Here is a 22,578-nt window from a genome sequence, read left to right as displayed (position 1 = left end):
TCATATTCTTTGCTTCCAACAATCAGAGCAGCTGGTCCTTCTGGAGAGCAAACTTTCCTACCTTAAAATAACACCACCTGCAAAGTGATAAGCAAATATCTGTGATTTCTAGGGGTGATAGACTCTCAGGTACAGCTCACGTGCTTTGTTATTTTTGTTTTTGAGCGTTTGCTACATCCATAATGGAAGGAAATGCTAACTTTCATTTAGAGGTTTGTGAATAAAGATGTAATTATTTCCATCCAAGTTTATGAACATATTCAGTCCTGAGCCACACCCAGGTCAAGGGTCCTGAGTTTTCACACAGGGAGTCTGATGGCCCAGAAGTTACTCCAGCAAAGGACCTGAAGAAAGCCCAAGGAGGAGATGACACAGGCTTAAATCAGGGCAAAGGCTATGGACACCCAGATGGGAGGCTACAAGTAAGCTGCCGTCTAGACGGAAAACCACCTGGTTTGGTGATGGAGGGGGCATGAAAGATGATGGTGATTCTGGACAATTTGGAAGAGCAGTTAGGAAGAGATGAATGTTTGCAAAGTACAATGGCCTCACCATGGGTGTTGTACCTGCTACTATAGAGTTTAGCCCATTTCCCTCCAAATGCCTACTGCAAACTTGCAGAGTGGGCATGGTACCCAGATAAGTACCATGTACCCTCCAAAATGCCCCCTCCCCCATCACCTGCAACTCCAGGATTAAGGACCCATTGTGCAAGACCTCTTAGTCTGACCTTCCTTAAAATGCAAATCCCTTCTAGAGAGCTGTTATTCACATTTTAGCCCCAAAGAGTTTATCCATCCTTCCCTGAGAGTATTAGGAGAATTGGAGTTCACTGAGCTTCCAGGAATAGCTGGAATTGAGGGATGGGGGCTAAAAGTGTGCCCCCTTTCCCAGTCAGGCAACGCTGAATAAAAGGGGACCTCATTGACGCACCAGCCAAATATTTCTGTTTCTATCACTTCTAGCCTGGGCAGGCTGTTCCCCAGCCCTCCTGTCCCCTCACAGGCACTTTCTGGGTGAAGGGCAGAGTGGGTCACACTTTAAGAATAATTAAGAAAAAAAATCAAAAAGTGATAGCCCTAAGCAAGTGGTATATAAATGTACTCAGGTGAAGTGCAGTCAGTGGGAGCCTAATTAACATATTCTATTCACCTGTCTGGAGCCTTAAAGACCCCCAGACTTGAGAATCCAGCATTCCCTGTGGACTCCTTGGTTACAAACAATTTAAGACCCTACTGCCCTACTCTCTACCCCTTCCCGACTGGTGAAAAACCCCCATTAACCCACAAGTTGTTGAAGGGAAGGGCTAGGATAGTCAACAGCCTGTAAACATTGGTTATTTTTTTCTGAATATAAAAGAGGGGCACCTGGGTGGCTCAGTTGGTTAAGCGACCAACTCTTGATTTTGCAAAGGTCATGATCTCACAATTGTCAGATCAAGCCCCATGCTGAGCTCTGTGCCGAGCATGGAGCCTACTTAGGATTCTCTCTCCTGTTCTGCCACTCCCTTGACTTGCATGCACGGGCACACTCTGTCTTTCAAAATAAATAAATAAACTTAAAAAAAAAAAGACTCTAAGGCACTTAATGTATTTCCTTCCAGTTATTTTCCTATGCATTCAGTACGTGCCTGTGAACTTACCTGCTAAATACATATACATTCTGGTTTCCTGCTTTGAAACTAAGCAAAACAATACACAAGAATGTGGGTTGTATTATGTGTCCTGACGGCAAAGGGCCTGGCAGGATACATACCAAACTGTGGGAATGTGGAAGGAAAAGAAGGGCAACTTTCACTCCTTGCCCCTCGGATCTCTGCGTTTCTTGGGAAATGTTTAGTAACTCTATACTACTGAATGAGTTTCCTATTGCCGCTGCAACAAATCACCACAAATTTAGTGGCATAAAACAACACAGATTTATGCTCTTGTAGTTAAGAGCTCAGAAGCCCAACACGGGTCTCCTTGGACTAAAATCAAGGTGTTGACAGGGCTAGCTGAATTCCTCCTGGAGGCTCTAGATGAGATTTCGTTTCTTTGGCTTTTCCCAGCATCCAGAGGCTGCCCACAATCCTTGGCCCGTGGCCCCCTTCCTTCTTTCAGGCAATCACACTATTCTCTGCTTCCATCCCCACATGTACTTCCCAGACTCTCCTACCTCCGTCTTCCTCTTATAAGGACCCTTACAACATTAAGCACACCTGGACGTAATCCAGGATGATCTCCTCTCCTGCATTTAGTCACATCTGCAAAGTCTCTTTTCCCAGATAAGGTAACATATTCACATATTCACAGGCTACAGAGATTAGGAAGCAGATATCTTTGGGGAACAAGGTTGGGAAGGTGGTGTTATTCTGTGTACTGCAATTATTCATGTAACTTAAAAAAATACTTATTAAAAATCTCATATAATAAAAATTTTCTCATCACTAAAAGTTCAGGATAATCATAATTTTTAGTTATGCCTAATGTTGAATTGTAGGGATACACTACAATTTATTTAACTGTTCCTGTAATTTGGGATATTTAGGTTGTTTTATTTTTCACGATTAAAGGTGATTTTCATGACAAACATCTTTGGGTCTTTTGGGAGGGGGTATATAGAATTAGAAAGGGATTGCAGAAATGGAGTTGGTGGTCAGAAAGGCCTTAGTTCAAATCCAGACTCTGCCTCAATTACCCACGTCTTTAGAGTCTTAGTTTCCTTAACTGCAAAAACAGGATCGTTACAACTCCAGTCTCAGGATTTTTTAACAGTTTTCTTGAGATACATTTCACTTACCATATGATTCACCCATTTAAAGTATAAATTGGGGGCGCCTGGGTGGCTCAGCTGGTCAAGTGTCCAACTGTGCTGTCAGCTCAGAGCCTGGAGCCTGCTTCGGATTCTGTGTCTCCCTCTGTCTCTGCCCCCACCCCACTCACTCTCTGTCTCTCTCTTTTTCTCAAAAATAAGTAAGCATTAAAAAAATTTTTTTAAGTATAAATTCAATGGGTTTTAGCCTCAGGGTTTTTGCAGGATTCAGTGATATTGAACACACAAATTGTCACCACTCTTAATAATTCTTTGCTCATAATTTACATTATTTCTTTAAGCTAAGTTCTTAGAATCAGCCATATAAGATAAAAGCCTATATGGGGGCACCTGGGTGGCTCAGTCAGTTAAGTATCCAACTCTTGATTTCAGCTCAGGTCATGATCTCATGGTTTGTGGAATCGAGCCCTGCGTCGGGCACTGAGCATGGAGCCTGCTTGGGATTCTCTCTCTCCCTCTCTCTCTCTGCCCCTCCCCTGCTCAAATTCTCTGTCTCTCAAAATAAATAAACATTAAAAAATAAGCCTATTAATCTCTCAAATGTTTTAGAAATAGACTTTGTGAAGATAGAAGGTGTTCTGAGGTCTTTAAATTTTTGTGGTGTGTGTGTGTGTGTGTGTGTGTGTGTGTATAGAATTTGGAAGCATAAGAGTTGGTATGAAATTGTTGGGCTATTTGACCCAAGATGCTGTCTTTCATTCCCCCTTGTGTAACCCTGAATCGTACTCAACCCCAAACCCACACCCACAGGGTAAGTAGAAGAAGACGATTCTGGTTCACTGTAACCTAACCCTGCAGAGCCATCCACCTGTACCTCTTCATATCCAAGGGAGACTCAATCCAGTGAGGACTGCATTTTACTAACCTCAATTGCCAATCTTAATTCACACCAAGGACACTGTATGGTGGGCTGGCAGGAAGTCTCCACCAATGCCATGGGGAGCCCAATCTACCCACCAAAAAATCATAAAAACATACTCTGTGTGGCCGTGGAAGTATAGGCTGCATGTTTCAGGGCTGAGTTAGTGAAGCGTCAGCCAAATCCAGGAGTGTGTTGCACCAGAGCGATGTGTGGGTGAACCCTCAGCATCCTGGCAGGTGTGAGAGCAGGTTACGTGAGATGGGTGTGGGTTAGGTGATGAGGGATGAGAGGAAGGTGCAGGGAGGGTGTGTGGGGTCAGAGGTAGGAGGGGGTGGAGGCAACGAATGGGGCCCCTGCAGGGGTTGGACCTAGTAGTCAGACCAGTGGTTTGGAACCATTTTTGGGTCACAGCCTCCTTTGAGAATCTGGTGGATGCTAAGGAAAGAATACACAAACATACACACATACACACAAACACGCAGTGACCCACACATTTTGCCTAGCATGTCAGGGGTTCCTGGAACCCAGGAAGCTTGTCCAAGGGCTAAGGATTTTTTCCCCATTTATTTATTATTATTTTTAAATGTTTTTTTTTTTTTTGAGAGAGAGAGAGAGAGAGAGAGAGAGTGCGAGTAGGGGAGAGACAGGAGAGAGAGAGAGAGAGACCCAGAATCCAAAGCAGGCTCCAGGCTCTGAGCTATCAGCACAGAGCCCGACGCCAGGCTTGAGCTCACCAACTGTGAGATCATGACCTGAGCCAAAGTTGGATGCTTAACCAACTGAGCCATCCCGGTGCCCCTCCAAGGGCTCAGGATTAAAAACCTCTGGCCTAGACTGATTCACAGGGACTTGTCAGGAAAAAAATCAAAATGCTGTGTTAAGAGCTTGAGGACGTTTGTGTCTTCTTGTGTGAAAGACATTTAGAGAGGTTTGCAGGTTTTAGACTCAAATTCCAAAGTCCACTTACTCCATAAATGCTTTACGTATCTTCTTCCAGTTTTTGTTTTGAAAATTTTCAAATCCACAGAAAAGTTGCAAGCTCATGTGGTCTTCAACCATATTCTACAACTGTCAACATTTCTGCTTAATTGCTCCCCTCTCCCCACGAATGCTTGTGCTCTTGGGAACCCAGGTTTTTCTGGAGAACCATCTGAGAATAAGTTGCAGATGGTATGACACTTCATCCTTAAACACTTGGCATGCAACTCCTGAGATCAAGAGACTCTCTTGTATAACCACAATATAATCCTCACACTCATAAAATTTAACACTGATGCAGTACCATTATGTAATGTACATCCTATATTCAAATAGCCTCAGAAGTCCCATTCCTTAGGGTCCTTTTTGCTGTATTCTTTCTCCTTCCCTCCTCCCCTTCCCCTGCCTTCCCTCCTTTCCTTCCTACCTTTTTCATTTGGGATCAAACCCAGAATTACATACTTCATTTAGTTATATCTCTCAGGCTCCTGTAATCAAGAACTACTCCAGAGTTTTGTTTTGTATTGTCTTCTCTTGTGACACTCATATTTCTGAAGAGATCCAGGCTTAGCTGTTTCGCAAAATGTTCCCAGTTGGGATTTGTCTGATTGTGTCCTCATAATTAGATTCAAGTCAAGCATTTGGGGCAGATGCCATGTCCCTGCTTGGTGCCTCACATCACAGGGTCAGTCGGTCCCTTATTGATGATGTTAAATTTGACTGGTAGTTAAAGCAGTGACCTCCACTTTGTAATTAGTAAGTGATCTGTGGGGTACCGCTGTATCTGCTGAAAGCCTCTAAATGTGGCAAATGCTGGGTGAGCCAGTGGTGACCATAGAGACTTAGCCTTTGCTCTCATGCTGTTTTTACAGTGGAGGAGACAGAATTACAATTACAAAATATGCAGTTTTCTGAAGGATAGGGTGCTAAGATAGAGAAGTATCAACCCTACCATTTAAAGTGAAAGTGAACTCAAAGGGGCACCTGGCTGGCAGGCTCAATCCATAGAGCATGTGACTCTTGATCTAGGGGTTGTGAGTTCAAGCCCCCATTGGGCATAGAACTTACTTAAAAAAAAAAAAACAGAGTACAGATTTAAATTTAAAAATCCATTAAAAATCCATTAAAAAAAATCTTTTTAAAAAGATTTTAAAAAAACCCTGAACTTAAAGAGAGGTTGGGAAAAATGACAGAGTAGAACTTTGAGCTCACCCTGTCCCACATTTACAACTTGATATAATCCACATCCAATTAAATAAAGTGAACTTAAAGGTGAGACCGGAGGAGGAGAAAGAAGGCAGACATGGGAAGGTGGGGGTGGAGGAGGTAGAGGCAGCCCCGGCCAAAGAGCGAAAGGAACCAAAACCCGGGTATGTGGTGGTTATCAGGGAGGGAAAAGTGATAGGAGAAAGGCTCTGGGTCTGCTAATAATGATACTGAGCACTTAGTAACTGCTACACACTGTTCTAAGGGTTTTATATGGTTTACCTTGTCTAAGTCTGTCCATAGCCCTGTGAAGGCCATTATTGGTTTTATGCTGTAAAATCTGTATACAGCACAGAGAGATTAAGTTATTGGCCCAAGGTCACCCAGTGTGTAAGAAGCACAGCTGGGATTCAACCTGGATGGATCCGACTCCACAGTCAAGAAGGAGAAGCAGGGTCTTACCTAGAAAGCAATATAGAAAAGGATTGGAGTCCCAGCAACCTGGGGCCCCGTGGGAAGTGCTGTTGATACAGAGTGTGGAAATGGGAAAGCAAGACAAAAGAAAGGCCCAGAAGATCAAAGAGAGAAGTGTGTTAAGGACTAAAAGGCAACATAATAAAATAGGACAAAGTTTGGTTGGCCACCTCACCCTCAATCCATGCCCAGCCCCTGGCCTGTCCCTTCAGGCAGGACTCACTATTCTGCTCTCTGTCCTCCCCAAAACAGGACATTTACATTGTCTCAAAGTATTTCCCCACAAATTGCTTATTAATTATAAAGGGAAAAACAGGAACTTTGCAGCAAGGAACCTGGCCCACTCCAGCCTAACCAAGTGACAGAAGTGAGCATTCAGAGGGTTTTTAGGGAAGACTCTGGAAGGGAATCTGGGAGAAAGTGTAAAAGAAGGGTTTTGTCAGGAAGGCCCTGGTTGAACAGAGAAGGGGAAATCTTGAGGCTGAGGAATACATGGGTGACAGAGCAGGGTCCACTGGAGAAACAGGGGATGTCTCTGGGAGGGAGGGAGAAACGTTGAGGTGGGGGATGTTCTCCTTGTTAAGAGTGATTTGATGGGGACGGTTTGGTTAACAGGAGGGTCAGAACGGGGCGGATAAACTCTGGATGACTAGAAGGTGGAGAGCTAGGGGTAGGGGGTCTCCAGGACAGTCCTGAAAGGGCACACGAGGGGCAAGGCCCGAAGGCAGCGGTCGGTGGGTGGGGGAGACCTGGCGGCCAGCGCAGCACGCCACACCTAGGACTGGCAGCTTTGAGAGCGGGTTCGGGGCGGCGGGCAGGCGGGCAGGGGCGGGGGCGGCGGGCGGGCAGGGGCGGGGCTGGGGGAGGGATCGGCACCGCCCGGCCGGTCCCCCCGCGCTGCAGGGGGCGCTGTGAGGCTGGGCGGCCCCGGGCCGGGCGGCGGCCGCTCCTAGTGAGCGCGGCCCCTTTTCCGGGTTTCCTCCTCCTCCTCCTCCTCCTTCTCCTCCTCCTCCTCCTCCTTCTTCGCCGCCGCCGCCGCCGCTACCCCTTTCCCGGCCGGCGGCCGCCGCTGCTGGTGCCGCCGCTGCCGCCGCCGCTTCGGGGCCGCGAGCCGAGCGGAGGCCGCCGCGGAGCGCGAGCGCCGCCCGCCCCGCCGCCTCGCCGGCCGCTCCAGGGCCCGGCCGGCTCGGCCGGAGCCCCCCGCGCCCCCAGCCCGCCCGCCCCCGCGGGCCTGGCGTGGCCTCCGGCAGCCGCTCTCTTCCTCCTCCTCCGGCGCCCCGCGGCCCGCCGCCTCCTCCGCCCGCCGCCCCGCGCCCCCCGCCGCGCCGCCGCCGCCCTCTGCGCCCCGCGGCGCCCCCCGGTCCCGCCCGCCATGCCCGGCCCGGCCGCGGGCAGCAGGGCCCGGGTCTACGCCGAGGTGAACAGCCTGAGGAGCCGCGAGTACTGGGACTATGAGGCTCACGTCCCGAGCTGGGGGTAAAGCCGCTGCCGCCGCCCCCCATCCTCGCCCGGCCGCCCCCCCCGCCCCCGGCGCAAACCGCACTCGCCCCCCACCCCGCGGTCTGCCTCCCCCGCCGCCCAGCCGCTGGCCGGCGCTTTCTCGGGGCCTGGGGTGGTAGACAGACCCCCCCCCCACCCCCCCGCCGCACACATCCCCGGGTCCCTCTCCCCCCTTCTCCCCCCCTTGCGCACCCCACTCTCCCCCTTACCCCAAGAAATGCTTTCTTACTGAGAAGTGTAGGGTCCAGGGACCGGAGCCTGGTGGTAATGAGGGAACAGCCCTTCCTCCTTACACTTTTGGGTTTCTATTTGGGGTGGGCAGTCAGCAGCTGTCCTCTGGAGCTATTAAAATTCTCTGCCTTTTTAGTTTTTTGAAATGAGGCTGGGTGGGAGGAAACCTTTTAAAGACATCCACATTCTCAAAGCAGGCGCTGGCTACCTTTGGGATGTGAAGTATAATGCAGTTGCTGTGGAGCCCCAGGCAGAGGGGCACCCTCTGAGCCTCCAGGATAGATCCTTTGCTCACCCTTCTAGATTGGCCCAGAGCCGTGCCTTCCTACCTTGGCTCCCCAAGTTGTGACGGACCAATTAGGTTAGGAGCTGTGCGCAGTGAGAGGAGCCAAGTTTATGTTGTGGCTTTCATTTAGGGAATGAGTTGTGTCCTGATGTATGGATGCTTCCAATGCTTGATTAATGGAAACGGCTGGATGGGGGTGTAGAGTGGGCATAGGCTTGGTTAATCCCAAGTCTTGGCATTTATGTGTCACTCTTGCCTTTCACAGTAATCAAGATGATTACCAACTGGTTCGAAAACTTGGTCGGGGAAAGTATAGTGAAGTATTTGAGGCCATTAACATCACCAACAATGAGAGAGTGGTTGTAAAAATTCTCAAGGTGAGTGTCTTTTGAGTGACATTAAAATTTTTCCTCACTGGTTAGGATATAAACTCCCCCACATTCTAGAATGAGCAGTGCAAACTCTGGTTTTACATCTGTTCTGTCTGATGTCCCTTCCCTACTCACTCTCCCACCCATTTTCCTGTGAACTTTGAAGAAAGTATGTGGACCTGTTTCAAACCTAAGGATGATAGTTCAGGAACATCTTTGTTCCAAAATGTCATTTTGGGCTCCCAAAGTGAGAATTCCAAAGGGGCTCCACTTGAAATAGGTATTCAGAAGAAAGAAAAGCTTTTTCATAAAGAATCCATTGATCCAAGGGTTCCTTGAGCAGTGAGTTTGTTACCCTTGATGCTCGGATTACTCCAGAAAAAAAGTTGGGAAAAATGAGAGCAGCTCCAAAGATGAGTTTGAAGCGGATGTCTTTTGGCAATGCACATTTGTCAGGTGGGGTGGATACAGTGAGTCAGTAGTGCCTGGAAGGTTCATTGTTGCTTATCAAATAGTAAAGGTGAAATTGGGAGCAGTAAAAGAGTACATGCTAAAATTATAATTGGACCAAAACAATCTTAGTGTCTGGTTTAGTAGCCTAAGTTGGATAAAGACCTTTTGTCGTCTCTTGGGTGAAGACATGATTTTAATGAGCATGAGGAGTGGCTAAATTCTTTTTCAGATAACTGGTTAGATAGTTTTAATAATGTTTTATAGGGTGTACTAAAGAAGCCTTAGATTCTGTAGAGGGTCCTCATCATTGCCAGATCGTTTAATGTGTTGCACGTCATTTAGCAAAATACTGAAAAGAGTGATTAATACAAGCACTTTTGCATATACAAGATTTCCAATGTGGCCATTTTGCAGCTGTGAATAAGGACATGGGATTGAAAAGCTGTTTTTGTGTCTTAAGGCCAGAGTTAGGGCAGCTGTGTCCCTGTTTAGCATGAGGGGTCAGGCTTACATGGTCTGAAAATCCCTTTTCAGGAAAGTGATCAGCTCTGTTTCTCAGTACCATCTGAGCCTAATGATGAAGAGGCAGAGTTGTAGTAGAGAGAAATAGGGAAAGTTGTCTGTGCCATCAGAAACGCTATGGGTGAGAAGTGAGGAATTGATACTGAAGATGTGGAGTTTGACCCCCCCTCTTCCCCAAATGTGAATTGGACCTGAAAAGCCACGTGGTCTTTCTTATTATTTTTTTTTCCTTCCTTTACAAGCATAAATATTTAAAGAAATGTTCCCTTCAAAGAAGTTGCCTGGGGAGGCCATACACTTTTTTCCTTTATGCATAAGCATAAATGTTTTTAACATAAGCTGCTTAAAGTCTTTCCGGGAAGTAAGCAAGGAATTAGGAATATTCCTCTGCTGTGCCTTTGGAAGAATGAACGGACTCCAGAACAATTTGAGAAAAATAATAACTTTTGTGCGATAGTATTTTTAGAATAAGTGTGTAACTTCCTGTGGTGTCTTTTTCGAAGGAATGGCCTTTAGGTAAATACAAAAGTGGCAGTGCGTTCATGCGAGAGAGAATCACATGATTCTTGAGTCGTCCTTCTACAGAACTTCATAGCATCGGTTGCTGGAGAGTTTTTCCTCTAAAGATTCACAGGATATGTTTAGGGAACCCAACATGTAAGGTGAAGGTTATTTTTACAGACAAGAAAACTTGCCTGCTACCACGATGTTGAAAAGACCCTTAGCCAGAACTCTTTCCTATTTTTCTGCTCATTTTAGTGTTGGTTGGTAAGATCTTAATGTTGAGCACAGAATAAGTTCCAGTGTTTGGGAATAAGATTTGGGAGGCTCCTTTGATGCTCTAGCTAATGAAGTATTTCTTGTATCTTTTCCATACAAGTTCTTTTCAGGGTGCAGCCTGAACTACCTCTTTCCCACTGGTGCCTACGACACCCAGTTCTTTCTTTTTTTTCAAAGCCCTGTGGCATTTCTATCCAGATTTTGTTCTATCTGAAGGATGGGGTAAGGAACTACTAATTGTACTGTGCTTTTCTTGTTTTCACAGGCTGAATTAAAGTAGATTAAAAGTATTGTGTTTTAAAAAGAACAAGGTCTTTATCCAAAGTGGTGCACCCCTATTCAGATAAGTTATGACTGATAATCTGCTGTTACGGTGTTTGGTCATCGGAAATTAGGTTCCGGACAGAGTGCCAGCTGCTCATAATTTGGAGGAATCTAGAAAAAAGTTGTGCTTCATGAAAGGCCTACTCTATTTCAGCTGCAGGAAGGAACTTAGAAGTGTACACGCAGTGACTGAGATACAGGGTACTTTCCCTGAGGACGGGGCTGTCTTCCTTTTTGGTTGATAACATTTTCCTTCAGTTCTGTCCAACATATGAGAATGGTCAGATGAACGACCACAGAGGAATTCTACCGTTTAATTTGCATTGGTAGATTCTTTCGTAGTTTTTGACCAGAACATATTGGAGCTCTTTAGAGGTTTTAGGAATTTAGAAGTTGGTGAGCAAAATTTCACTGTCTATCTTGAAGTGAAATTCTGAGGTTGAAATCTTAAAACGCTCCAATCAACAGGCGGGCTAAATCTTTTTTGACAGAAATTGTTTTGAGGGGAAGGGAGGAGGGTGGATGGGAAGAGTTGACCTAGAAGGGTAAGAAAGCCGCTTCAGTGCTGACAGTTTCATCTTCTGATTCTGAAAAATCCATTTCTCAGTTCATTTGTAGGACCTCTTAGGAAGGTATACACAGAAATAAAAGCATTTGGCCCTTTTGGACAGCTTGTAGCATTTTGTGAGCACCACCTGTGTCTGGATTTCAGCCCTTCTTGGGATCCTTCAAAATAAAACTTTCGTAAATAGAAGTTAAGAGCAATACCAGTTGTAAACAAACGCGGCGTTTTGAACTCATGCTGTACTCAGTTGGAAATTCTCGTATAAGAGAGTAAGTTGGCAGTTTCTTGATGGTCTTATTTACGAAGAGGGGCAAATCCATGTTTTCCCCAGAGGTTAATCCTCAAGATTAAAACGACGACGGTAACGCAAATTTATCTTTGAAGTGTTCCTAGCGTATTTGTAGACGTTGTGAAACTCGTGTGCTATGAGGAGGTAGTGTTAAAGCAAGGATGGGAGGGCTGTCCCTGACACATCTTGTTGGTTACTTCATAGCAAGCGGGTGACCGTGTGGGTTACATGGCAGTGCCGTCTGCTCCGTGCTGGTGCCTGGCTTTCTCTTTTGTTTCTGCTTTCTCTGCTGGTAGGTTTCACCCTCCGTGTCCTTTGTTAGGCAAATGTACCAAGACATCATCTTCCTGAAGCAGGACATTGGTATTAGTTTAATCTAAGGTTGTTGTGATTTTGAGTCCCACCAATGTCATGGTGTAAAAGTAGTTAAAACAATATTATTAACATGGTACTAAACCCCAGAAATAATATAAATTTTAAAAATGATGTGAACTAATCTGTACTGTTCCTAACGAGGTTGTAGGGTCAGGGATTGAATTTGCAGTGAAACAGAATCATGAAATGTGGGAGCAGAGAAACCTTAGAACCCAAACCCTTTTGAGAGAGAAACTGAGACCCGGAGAGAGCATGAAGTTTGCTCAGGGTCACAGCGTGGAGCGCTAGGGTCCTCTGTTCCTGTCATGGAGTCTTGTAGATGTGAGGAGCAGTTAGGACAGTGGCTAATTATTTCTTGATGTGTTGAACTGTCCTGGAAGGATGGATGGACACTCACTAAAAGTCAGGTGTGGTTTCTAATGATTTGGGGGAGTTATTCCTCCGGAAGGAAATGCTAGACTTTGATGGGTTGCTGGATGGAGTGTGGAATAGCCCAGAGAGCTTTGGGACCCGGACAGGGGTTCTCTGGTTTGTAACTGCAGCTGGGTGTTAGATGCGTAACTGAAATGTTACTTTGCTCTCTTGGTTGGAAGCCACAATAATCAGTGTTTTTACACATTTTTAACCCCTACAGTTCCAGGTCTCATCATGACGACTTGCCAGGTTAGGGGGCCACCAGCTTTATCCCTCTAATACATTGGGGTTTATTGGAGGGTGAGCCGTGTGTAAAAAGAATATCTTGTTATAGAGTACCCATTTGCATGTGTAGAGCGTGGCTCTGGATAGTTTCTAGAGCCTGATTTTAGGATCTGCCACCTTATGATCAGGGTGGTATAGTGTTAAGTGCTGTGTAAATGAAGGTCAGAAGACTTGGATTCCAGAACCAGCTTCTTCATTTATACCCACTTGACTCTGTTTTCTTATCTAGAAGATGGATATACCTTTCTTGTATAAATCACAGTGTTCTTGGGAGAATTAAATGAGATATGGATAGGTGGGTAGGTAGACAGCAGTGGTTTAGTAATCTGCAAAGTGCTTCTTTCCTGAAAGTGGCCCTGGGAGTAGACTACCTGCATTCAGATACTCGTTCCCGACACTCAGATGCTCTGTGACCTTGAGCAGTTATTCAGACTCTGCCTCAGTGTCTTCATGTAAAATTGCACCAGTAGTTCTCATCTCAGGATACTACTAAAAGTGGATTAAATGTGCTTAAAACAGTGCCTGGCACTTAGCAATAAAGTATAGGTCCAATAATAATATTTCACTTGGGCCGCATGAATGATTTTGAAGGGCAAAATCAAAAGTAGGAAGGACTATACCAGTCTCTTGGTGAGATTCAAAAGGCCTGCTGTATGCCTTGCTTTTTTAAATCGACAAAAACAAAAATCCTGAGAATAAACAGTCTTGGGGAATCGATAATGTAATTGGAAAGGTGGGACTTGAAAGGAAGAATTGCTGTGAAGAAACAACGTTGCTCAGATGCTGTTTATATTTGGGTCAATTGCAGTGGATTTGAGAGATGCTCCCAAGGTAGTAAAATAAATGCTGTCATCTGGGCTGCACTTTCTTCTTTACCCTGTCCTGCATCCCTGGCAACCGTTGTTCATTGTGATTGTTTATTGAGGGTGGTGAAATTAATAGCTAAGTTGTGGCTGTGGCACTGGAATAAAAGTAATTCCAGATTTGGAAGTGCTGAGCTATCTTTTCACCTGTCTTGAATTTATTAATTCAGTTGTGCCTAGAAAGAAATTAAAATGGGACTTTGCCTGTTGACATTTGCTGGGATTTTTCGAGGTCCTAATTCTTAGGCCCTTTGTATGTGTTATTTTGCAAATTGAATCACTGTCAGGTGCTAGTAGTTGAAATCATGCTCAGATCTGACTTTTTAAAAATCAGCTTTGCTAAATAGGACAGATTACTGACTTTATTAACTTTTGACTTTCCAAGCGGCTCATCACTAAATTTGTCTTTTAAGTTTCTCAAGTTGGTCAATAGAGAGAGAGAGAAGTATCTTACTCTTGGATCACATTGAACAAGGTTTTCCTGAATAGCCGGCACTCTCCACCATATGGTCAGAAATCTTGGGGAAAGTTTCTTTCTTCCATCCTCTCTTTCTTTCTGTTTTTTCCCTCTCTCCTTCCCTTTCCTTCCTTTCCTTTCCTGAGCTCATGCACAGAAAAATTTCAAATTGAGTTTTTTTCCTTTTACACATTCTTTCTAGGCGTGTGCCAACATTCATTTATTATTGAAACTTGATTTAATACTTTAATTGCTTTTTCTTTTCTTTTTTTCTTTTTTTTTTTTTTTTTACCTTTTTGCCATTTTTATCTACTAGACTTTGAGTAAAAAAAATTGGTGTGGGGATCAGGAAACAGCTATAATCTGATTCATTTTGAATCTTTGAAACAGATATTCTCTGACTTGGAATAAATGAACCTTAGGTGGGAGACACTTTGTCTAGCAGGATGAAATGATGAGACTGTTATGGAGGTGTATGTATTTTCTCCGCATCATGTAACTGTGGGTGGATGAGTACAAACACTGGACTGCATGGTCAGAGCATTCTAATTTCTGTAAAATCCATGATCTATTTTCCATAGGATGCCAACGGTCTTCCTTTATAAATTCTAACTTTGTCTCCCGAATTCTGTTTATAGAATTAAAATGATCACTTTCATTCCCTGGGAGCTTGTTGGTTTTTTTAGCTTCTGGAGCATCTCCCAGGTTCAGAAGAGTAAGCTTGAGGCTAAAGAGAGTTACCTATAGCCTGGTTCCTGTAGAGAATAGATGTCTGCACTTTGGAGGGGAGTGTCCTGAGCTGTCGGTCACTTTCCTTTCTTATAATCTCTTCGTCTTTTGTCAGGATCTGAGGACTTTAGGTGCTGTGTGAGTCCATTGTGCCACTTCAGAATTGCCCTGCTGTCCTATCTCTAGGTGAGGAAGTTGTTGGACAGGTGACAGTTGGGCAGCAAAATATGCTTCAGGGCACCTAGGTGGCTCAGTCAGTTGAGAGTCCAACTCTTGATTTCAGCTCAGGTCATGATCCCAGGGTTGTGGGCCCCTCGTCCGGCTCTGTGCTGAGAGCATGGACCCTGCTTAGGAGTCTCTCTTTCCCTCCCTCTGACCCTCCCCCCACCCCCCAAATAAAATTAAAATAATTTTTAAAAAATGCTTCACTTGCTCTGTAAGTTACCTTAGGACATAATGAAAAGATCCCTTGGTCTCAGCTGCATTGTCCAGGAAGTGTGCCTGCTTGACCTGTTGCTGAATAATAGAGCAAAGCAAGGCTTTACATGGGGCATTGTCATGAGGCAACTTATTTAATGGGTTCCTCCTGTACGAATTGACTGTTAGGCAGAGAGGAAGGTTTTTGGTGTGTCCAGATTTCTGGCTGTGGGGTATTTTTTCCTCTGTTACCATCCACAGATCTGTAACTGCTTTCCAGGAGTGGGTGACAACTCTAGAATTTTCTTACATTGAATGTAATGGTAGCATTGGCTGAATTTATAAATATAATTGCTAGCTTTTATTTTTCTTTTAACTTTTTGACAATTTTAGACTTAAAAGTTGCAAGAATTCCCATGTATCTTTCACTCAGATTTCTTAAATGTTAATATTTGCTTTTGCTTTTTTTATATATGTAAACATATGTGTATACGTATGTATATACACACATGATTATGTGCTTGAGAGTAAATTGCAGTGATGCTTATTTTATTATGCATTTCCTAAAGACAGAGACAATTCTTAAATAACCCACAGTGCTATGATCAAAAAATCAGCAATTCACATTGATACAGTGCTGTTAGCTAACTTACAGCCTCTGTTCTTATTTGCCAGTTGTCCATATCATGTTCTTTATAGTAAAAGAAAATCCCAGGTCATGTGTTACATTCGGTTGTCATATCTTTTAAATCTGGAACAGTTGTTCAGTCTGTTTCATGACGTTGACAGTTTTGAAACTTACTTATTTTGTAGTATGTCCTTCTCTGGCTATTCTCTGATCAAGTTGTACTTCATGTTTGAGTGCTTTATTTTCCCAAAGTATTGAGCTCCCTAATGAAAAAGGGAATGAATAAGATCCCTTAGTGGAAGTAGGAGAGACACAGTGGCCAGTTCTACTCCACTGGGAACCCTAACAAAGTGGAGCGGACGTGATTGTGGCAGCTGGCTTGGAAGAATACTGTTAGATTCCAGTCTCTCCGTCAAGCACCCTGTTAGAGGTGATGCAGGTGCTCTGTGTTTCATAATCTCCTGCTGTTTTGTTATGTGTTCAAAGCTGTAGCTTAGTGACCAACAAAAGATGACAGTTTCTCTGGCATATGTATTATCTCTCCCTGCCCCCACCACCCCATACATGCAGGCATTTAAAATCTTATTTCATTGCAAACCCATTTGACTCTGCCTTTGCTTTCATAGTAGTGTCTCCGTGATAGAATACTCCTCTTCCTTAGTTCCCTTTCACTCATAGCCACATTTGAGAAATGAGAGCGCAGTGGCCAGGAGTGAGGCCTGCAGAGTCACTGTCTAGATCTGAGTCCCGCCCTTACTCTTCCCTGTTAGCTGTGGGACCTTGGACAAATGGCTCAGCCAGGCTGAGTCCACAACATAGGCATTTTGTGACTTATTACTAACTAAAAGCGTGAAAAGAGTAAATCTCCCATTTATTGAGTACTTACTACGTGCCAGTGTTCTAAGTACTTTATAAAACATAATTGGTTGTGATGTGTCACTTTTTCCAGAACTACTTTCATTCTTCAAATTCTTTAAGACAAGAAATAACACATGTAATGCTAGTGTTTCTAATTGAGATCTTTAATTTTTCTGTCCAGCAGATGGAAAGGTTAGCAGGTAGAAGTTTCCAATCAGTACTATATCAGAGATCAGTGTTCTCCTTTGCTGATCCGTCATCTTTTTTTAGGAATGGGATCTGTTGGGTAGTTTTACTGGCTTTGTGCTGATTTCAGATTTTAGATGTTGAGGAAATGGGAGTGGCAACAGGAAATGGGAGCCAGCAGCTGGGAAACAAGTTTGTAACTTGATGTCAGTGACCTGGTCTTCACTCGTGGAAGACAAAATTACACGGAACTCATTGGTAGAGCAGGTGTCTCACCATTTTGTTTCAGTTTTTCCATTTGTGAGCGCATGATATACAGCTGTTCAGAACTATAATGTGTTCCATTTGGCAGTTATCTAGAAAGCATTTTATTTTTAAAGTATGACATGGGTGTTCAAAATTTGTAAGTGCCCTAAATGTAGCTGCTTAAAGATCTGACACATATGCCATATGAGTCTGTATTTAACTTAGTCTTAAATGTTCTTAAGGGCAGGCCCCGTTTTATCTTGATATTTATTTCTTTTCTAATTTAGACATACTCGTTTACATAACACCATGGTGTGCAAGATAGTGCAGCATCCACTTGATTAGCTGACATTGCTTTAAAATTTTATTTATTAACTTCAAAAGGAATCTCACTTCCGATTACTCTTGTGTATTTAAGCCAGTGAAGAAAAAGAAGATAAAACGAGAGGTTAAGATTCTGGAGAACCTTCGTGGTGGAACAAATATCATTAAGCTGATTGACACTGTGAAGGACCCTGTGGTAGGTGCCTGATGGTGGGGGGAGAAGGAGAAAGTGTGTGTGTGTGTGTGTGTGTGTGTGTGTGTGTGTGTGTGTCACACAGAACATCAAAATAATGAGAAACGTCATTACATAGTGGGAATGATCATGTTTTTCTTTACTACTGAATAATTTTGAAAACGAGAAAAAATCATGATGGCCCAGTGATAAAGTAGCCACCACCACTTTTAGGGAACCTAAAAGTGTGTATAGAAAAATCCCTGGCCCAGGTTTATTACCTCCTCCTGATTCAGCCCACAGATGTTCGCTGAATGTCTTCTTTAAGTGCCTACTTTTCTTCCGATTTTGAAAGCTTATTACCACCAATTAGCATTGTTGTACTTCACAATGTCAGCGTGACATTTGAAAATCTGGGTTTGGAGAAGGAAATACCGAATGTCTCCATGCGGACACCTGGCCCGGAGAGCTGGACAGATCACAGCCCCGCAGCCCCTTTGAGGAAGGCACCTTGCTGCTTCTCATACTAAGCTTTAATTCAGCATCCGCCACTGGGGCTCACATTGTACGTGCTGATACAACTAAACTATTTCTGTTAAATATACTTACTTTGTAGCCATTTTAGATGTACTGGTGTTTAATTTTGTTTTCACTTCTTGAGAAGTAGCTTAACCCTAAGTGTTTATGATTAGCTAGAGTTTTTATGTTCCACTTCCCGCCCCATTTCTGTTCTTCACCTGTTCTGCCTCACCTGTTTTCCTGTCCTCCCAGGATAGCTTTCTGTTTGAGAGGTAGGTCTTTGCTTCTGTCTGATGAAGACATAAAGAAACAATGTGCTGGGGTGCCTGGGTGGCTCAGTTGGTTAAGCAGCTGCCTTCGGCTCAGGTCACGTCATGGTCTCACAGTTTGTGAGTTCAAGCCCCATGTCAGGCGCTCTTCTGTCTGCGCAGAGCCTGCCTCAGATCCTGTGCCCCTCCCCTGCTCTCTCGCTCTCTGTCTCAAAAATAAATAAGTAAACTTAAAAAAAAGAAAGAAAGAAATGATGTGCCAACGTGCATTGAGTGCTTGCTGTGTGCAGACACCATTCTGTACGAAGCCATTCAATCCTCACAAGTTGAAGCACATGCCATCACGGGCCACAGTGTTACTTGCACAGATAAGAAAACCAAAGGCTACAGGGGTTCAGTGATTTGCTCAAGATTCCCCAGTGTTATTAAACTGAAGAGTAAGGAAAATTTTTCTTCTTGGACCCTCAAAAGACTCAGAAGAATGGTTGTCTGCTAGAATCTAATTGGCATTAAAAGTATATCCCAGGGGTGCCTGGGTGGCTCAGTCGGTTGAGTGTCTGCCTTTGGCTCAGGTCATGATCTCACGGCTCGTGGGTTTGAGCCCCGTGTCGGGCTCTGTGCTGACAGCTCGGAGCCTGGAGCCTGCTTCGGATTCTGTGTCTCCCTCTCTCTCTGACCCTCCCCCACTTGTGCTCTGTCTCTCTCTATCAAAAATAAATAAAAAAAAAGTATATCCCAGCCTGATCAGCTCAGATTGATTTTATAATGACTCACTCTAAAATCCATAGTCTTTGAAAACGGCCTGCAGTGTGAGCCAGTATGTATTACTGTTACACCAGGAGCATCTTCATTTTGCTTCTTCTTCTTTTTTTTTTTTTTTTAAAGTTAGTGATATTTATCTTACTGTTTTTGTAATTTGTTGTCTGAGGCATGTGTGTGTTTTATGTAATATGTAACACAAATCAAGGTGGATGAAAATCAACAGGGAGCCCTCCTCCCCAGACCTGTAGGGAAATGGGCTTGCTCCCAGGCAGTAAAGAGATCTGGTGGTCTTGATGAAACCCTGTCATCCTTGGGCTATTGAGGAAACCTTTGCCTATGGCTGCCGGGGTTGCTTGTTCTGACAAAGGCTTGTGTGCATGTACTGTGGCCTGTCTCCTAGGTAACTTCCACCTGCTTCCTTGAGCAAAACTTCCTGGCCATAGAGATTTCCAAGGTGACTTTCTTCCTGTAACCCTTTAAGCCTCTGCTTTTCTCCCAGTTTGAAAGCTTATTACTGCTAGTTAGCATTATTTTACCGTAAGTAAACCTGACGTTTGAGAAATCTATTTACACAAGGAAATATTGGATATTATGTACTCATTGCATTAACGATTATAGTGCTTTAGAAATACTTGGTTATGCATGAATTTTGGGGGGAACATATCTACTTTGTACAGTCAGACATTCTCCGGTGGTCTCTAGCCAAGGCAGTAATTTCACATTATAGCTTGCTGATAATCATAGATAGTTGCCTTTTGGATCCTGAAAAGGCCTATGATAGATTCCCAAGACGTATGATAATTCTGTAAAATGCATCTGGGTTGCTAAACCAAGATGAAAACATGTCACTCCTTTTGTGGTTGGCAGACTGGAACACTGCAGAGTGTAAATCTTCACATGATGTGCCAGGCCCACTGACAGGTTGGTCAGAGGATTAAAAAAAAAAAAAAAGCAACTTACGAAAAATGTCAACCATTTACAAAAGTAGAGTGAATAATATAATGGACCGCCCTGCGCACATCACTCAACTTTAGCAGTGCCTCAGCTTGTGGCCAACTTTGCTTCATCTGCCTGCCACCCACTTTCCCACCACCCACCGTCCCCACTTATTTTGAAGCAAATTCCAGACACACAGTCTCAGGATACTTTCTTAAAAGGCTCTCCCTGATGAGTAAATCCCTCTTTCATTTAAGTGGGATTTGGGGATGGATGGGTATGACAGAAGCAAAGTACATTTATTGTTTGAATACTTATAAGGCATTACTATTCTCTCTTGCAGTCAAAGACGCCGGCTTTGGTATTTGAATATATCAATAATACAGATTTTAAGGTGCGTATATGCTTTTTCTTTCTGGCATGGGGGTGAGGGGGGGGGTGGGGAGGTGGCGATAAATACTGTTGATACTTCAGAACACGAGGGGTTCAGGAAAAGTCATGGTGAGATTGGGAATTAACAAATTGGATTCCTTATAGCAGGAGTACAGGATGCAGAAAGTGGGTGGGGTTCTTGCATTTGGTGAAATTACTCATCACCCTTTGCCTTGCTTACTCTGAGAGTAGCTGCTAGTCTAAGCTAATGCCTCATCTATAATACTCCTGTTTTAGACAACATAGTTTTGGGTAGATACTTGATTTGCATAGGAATCTTCCGTTGCTGATAAGTCATAAACAGATATAGGGCTTACATAAAAAGAAGCAACACATGGGATTCAAGCTGTCAGAGTGTGTGTGTTCATGTACACTGTATACAAAGCAAATGACACAAAAAAGCTAGTTAAGAGACACTGTGCTTTAGAAAAACCTTATCTTGGGTTATTTACATTTCTTGTATTTATAATGCAAATTAATTTAGACTTGAAGTGTAATTCCAAAAGCATGGTTTTAAGCTGGTTTTTCATGAGTTTGTTTTTGTTATTATTCAAACACTGAAGCCTTAACTTCTGCCAAGGTTTTTGGGGCCAAACATTCTGGTCACGGTAGAACATAATATGAAAACCAATATAAAAACAAAATAGTGGCATTGATTTTGAGAGGTGTTTGGAGAACTTTTAGGTGATTTATCATTCACTGTCAGTGAATGAAAGGGTTGTGGTTTTATTGTGATGGAAGTTAGGGGCAAAACCAAATCAGCAGTTGAAAGATGCTGGTATTAGGAGTGAAGCTTGTGGGTGAAAATAAAAGAGCTTTATCTCACATTTAATTTTTCTTAGGTAATCACTCTAAAACAACTTTCAGGGTTAATTTGTGGAAAATAAGTAAAAGTGGCTATTACAACTGATAAAACAATAAGCAGGTTTTATATACAGTGTAGCTTTTCCATATGTAACAAGTTCCCTTGTTAATGTGACTCTTCAATTTTTTTTTGTTAATTCTTTAATTTAGAAAGAGCCTCTAATGTGACTCCCTAAGGGTGAAATCAATAGTGAACTCATAAAAGTAGGATGTATGGGGCACCTGGGTGGCTCAGTTGGTTAAGCATCCAACTCTTGATCTCAGCTCAGGTCTGGATCTCAGGGTCATGAGTTCAAGCCCCACATTGGGCTCCTACTGGGTGGGAAGACTACTTTTAAAAAAAAAAAAAAAAAAAAAAAAAAGGAGGGCTACATTTTCCATTAGCGTAGCAGTGCTTAGCTGCTAAAGTAGTACTCTGCTGATCCACAAAGCCAATCACACTTTTGCCATTGAATGACCCAAGTTTATCAAGGTGTACGTATATGAGTGGGAATGTGTATGCATTTCTTAATGAAACCAAACATTTTCCTAAATACAAAAGTTTGAAATCTGGTCTTAATGAAACTTCATAGCAAAATGCCTAAGTTAAATGCTTCTGCTTCCTTGATAAGTTTTTACCAATTGGCTAGCCATACATATAAAAATTTCACTTCATCATTTTGTGTTTCTTGAATTGATGCCTGCTCTGTTGATTTAACAGCAGAAATTTTTAACTCCCTGGAGAAATCTTATTTCGTTTACATCTCAACTCTCAAAGAGATGTTTTAATGGCACACATTCTCTAGGAGCTTCCTTTAAAGAGATCGTAGAAGATTAATGTTATTTGAGGCTTGCATATCTGAAAACATTTCTGTTTTATGTTTCCAATTAATGTACTTGCCATGGCATAGAATTCTGGGTTGTAATTAATAATTTTCTCAGTTTTGAAGAGCTTTTTCCCTTATCAGCCCTGAAGCCATTCTGGTTTCACCTTATGTGATCTGGTTTTGGTTTTGGTTTTTCCTTTGGAAAGCTTTTAGGATTTTCTCTTCAGCCGCAGTCTGTGAAATTTCACAAAGATGTTCCTTCGAATGGGTCACTTTTATCTTTTGTTCTGTGCACTTGCTGGGCTTTTTCAATCTAGAAACTCATGTCCTTTCATTTTAGAACAATATTTTTAACATTCTTTGATTTTCTTCTCTTCTTTG

General features: G+C 43.4%; 1 protein-coding gene across 4 annotated transcripts in view; it reads left to right on the top strand.

Annotated features, from left to right (window-relative positions):
- The first annotated feature begins 7,671 nt into the window (after positions 1-7,671).
- CSNK2A2 (casein kinase 2 alpha 2) overlaps positions 7,672-22,578 on the top strand; it is a 40,721-nt gene continuing 25,814 nt past the window's right edge. For 3 of the 4 annotated variants that reach the window (XM_042970738.1, XM_042970740.1, XM_042970739.1), the window contains exons 1-4: positions 7,672-7,810; positions 8,617-8,728; positions 17,532-17,633; positions 20,439-20,489. In XM_042970738.1, coding sequence (XP_042826672.1) covers positions 7,707-7,810; positions 8,617-8,728; positions 17,532-17,633; positions 20,439-20,489 — 369 coding nt within the window. In that variant the 5' untranslated portion in view covers positions 7,672-7,706. The remainder of the gene's footprint in view (positions 7,811-8,616; positions 8,729-17,531; positions 17,634-20,438; positions 20,490-22,578) is intronic. The other variant, XM_042970741.1, reaches the window with a different exon arrangement.

Source organism: Panthera tigris, chromosome E2, assembly GCF_018350195.1.
Source record: "Panthera tigris isolate Pti1 chromosome E2, P.tigris_Pti1_mat1.1, whole genome shotgun sequence".
Lineage (NCBI taxonomy): Eukaryota > Metazoa > Chordata > Mammalia > Carnivora > Felidae > Panthera > Panthera tigris.
This window is presented reverse-complemented; position numbering and strand designations above follow the sequence as displayed.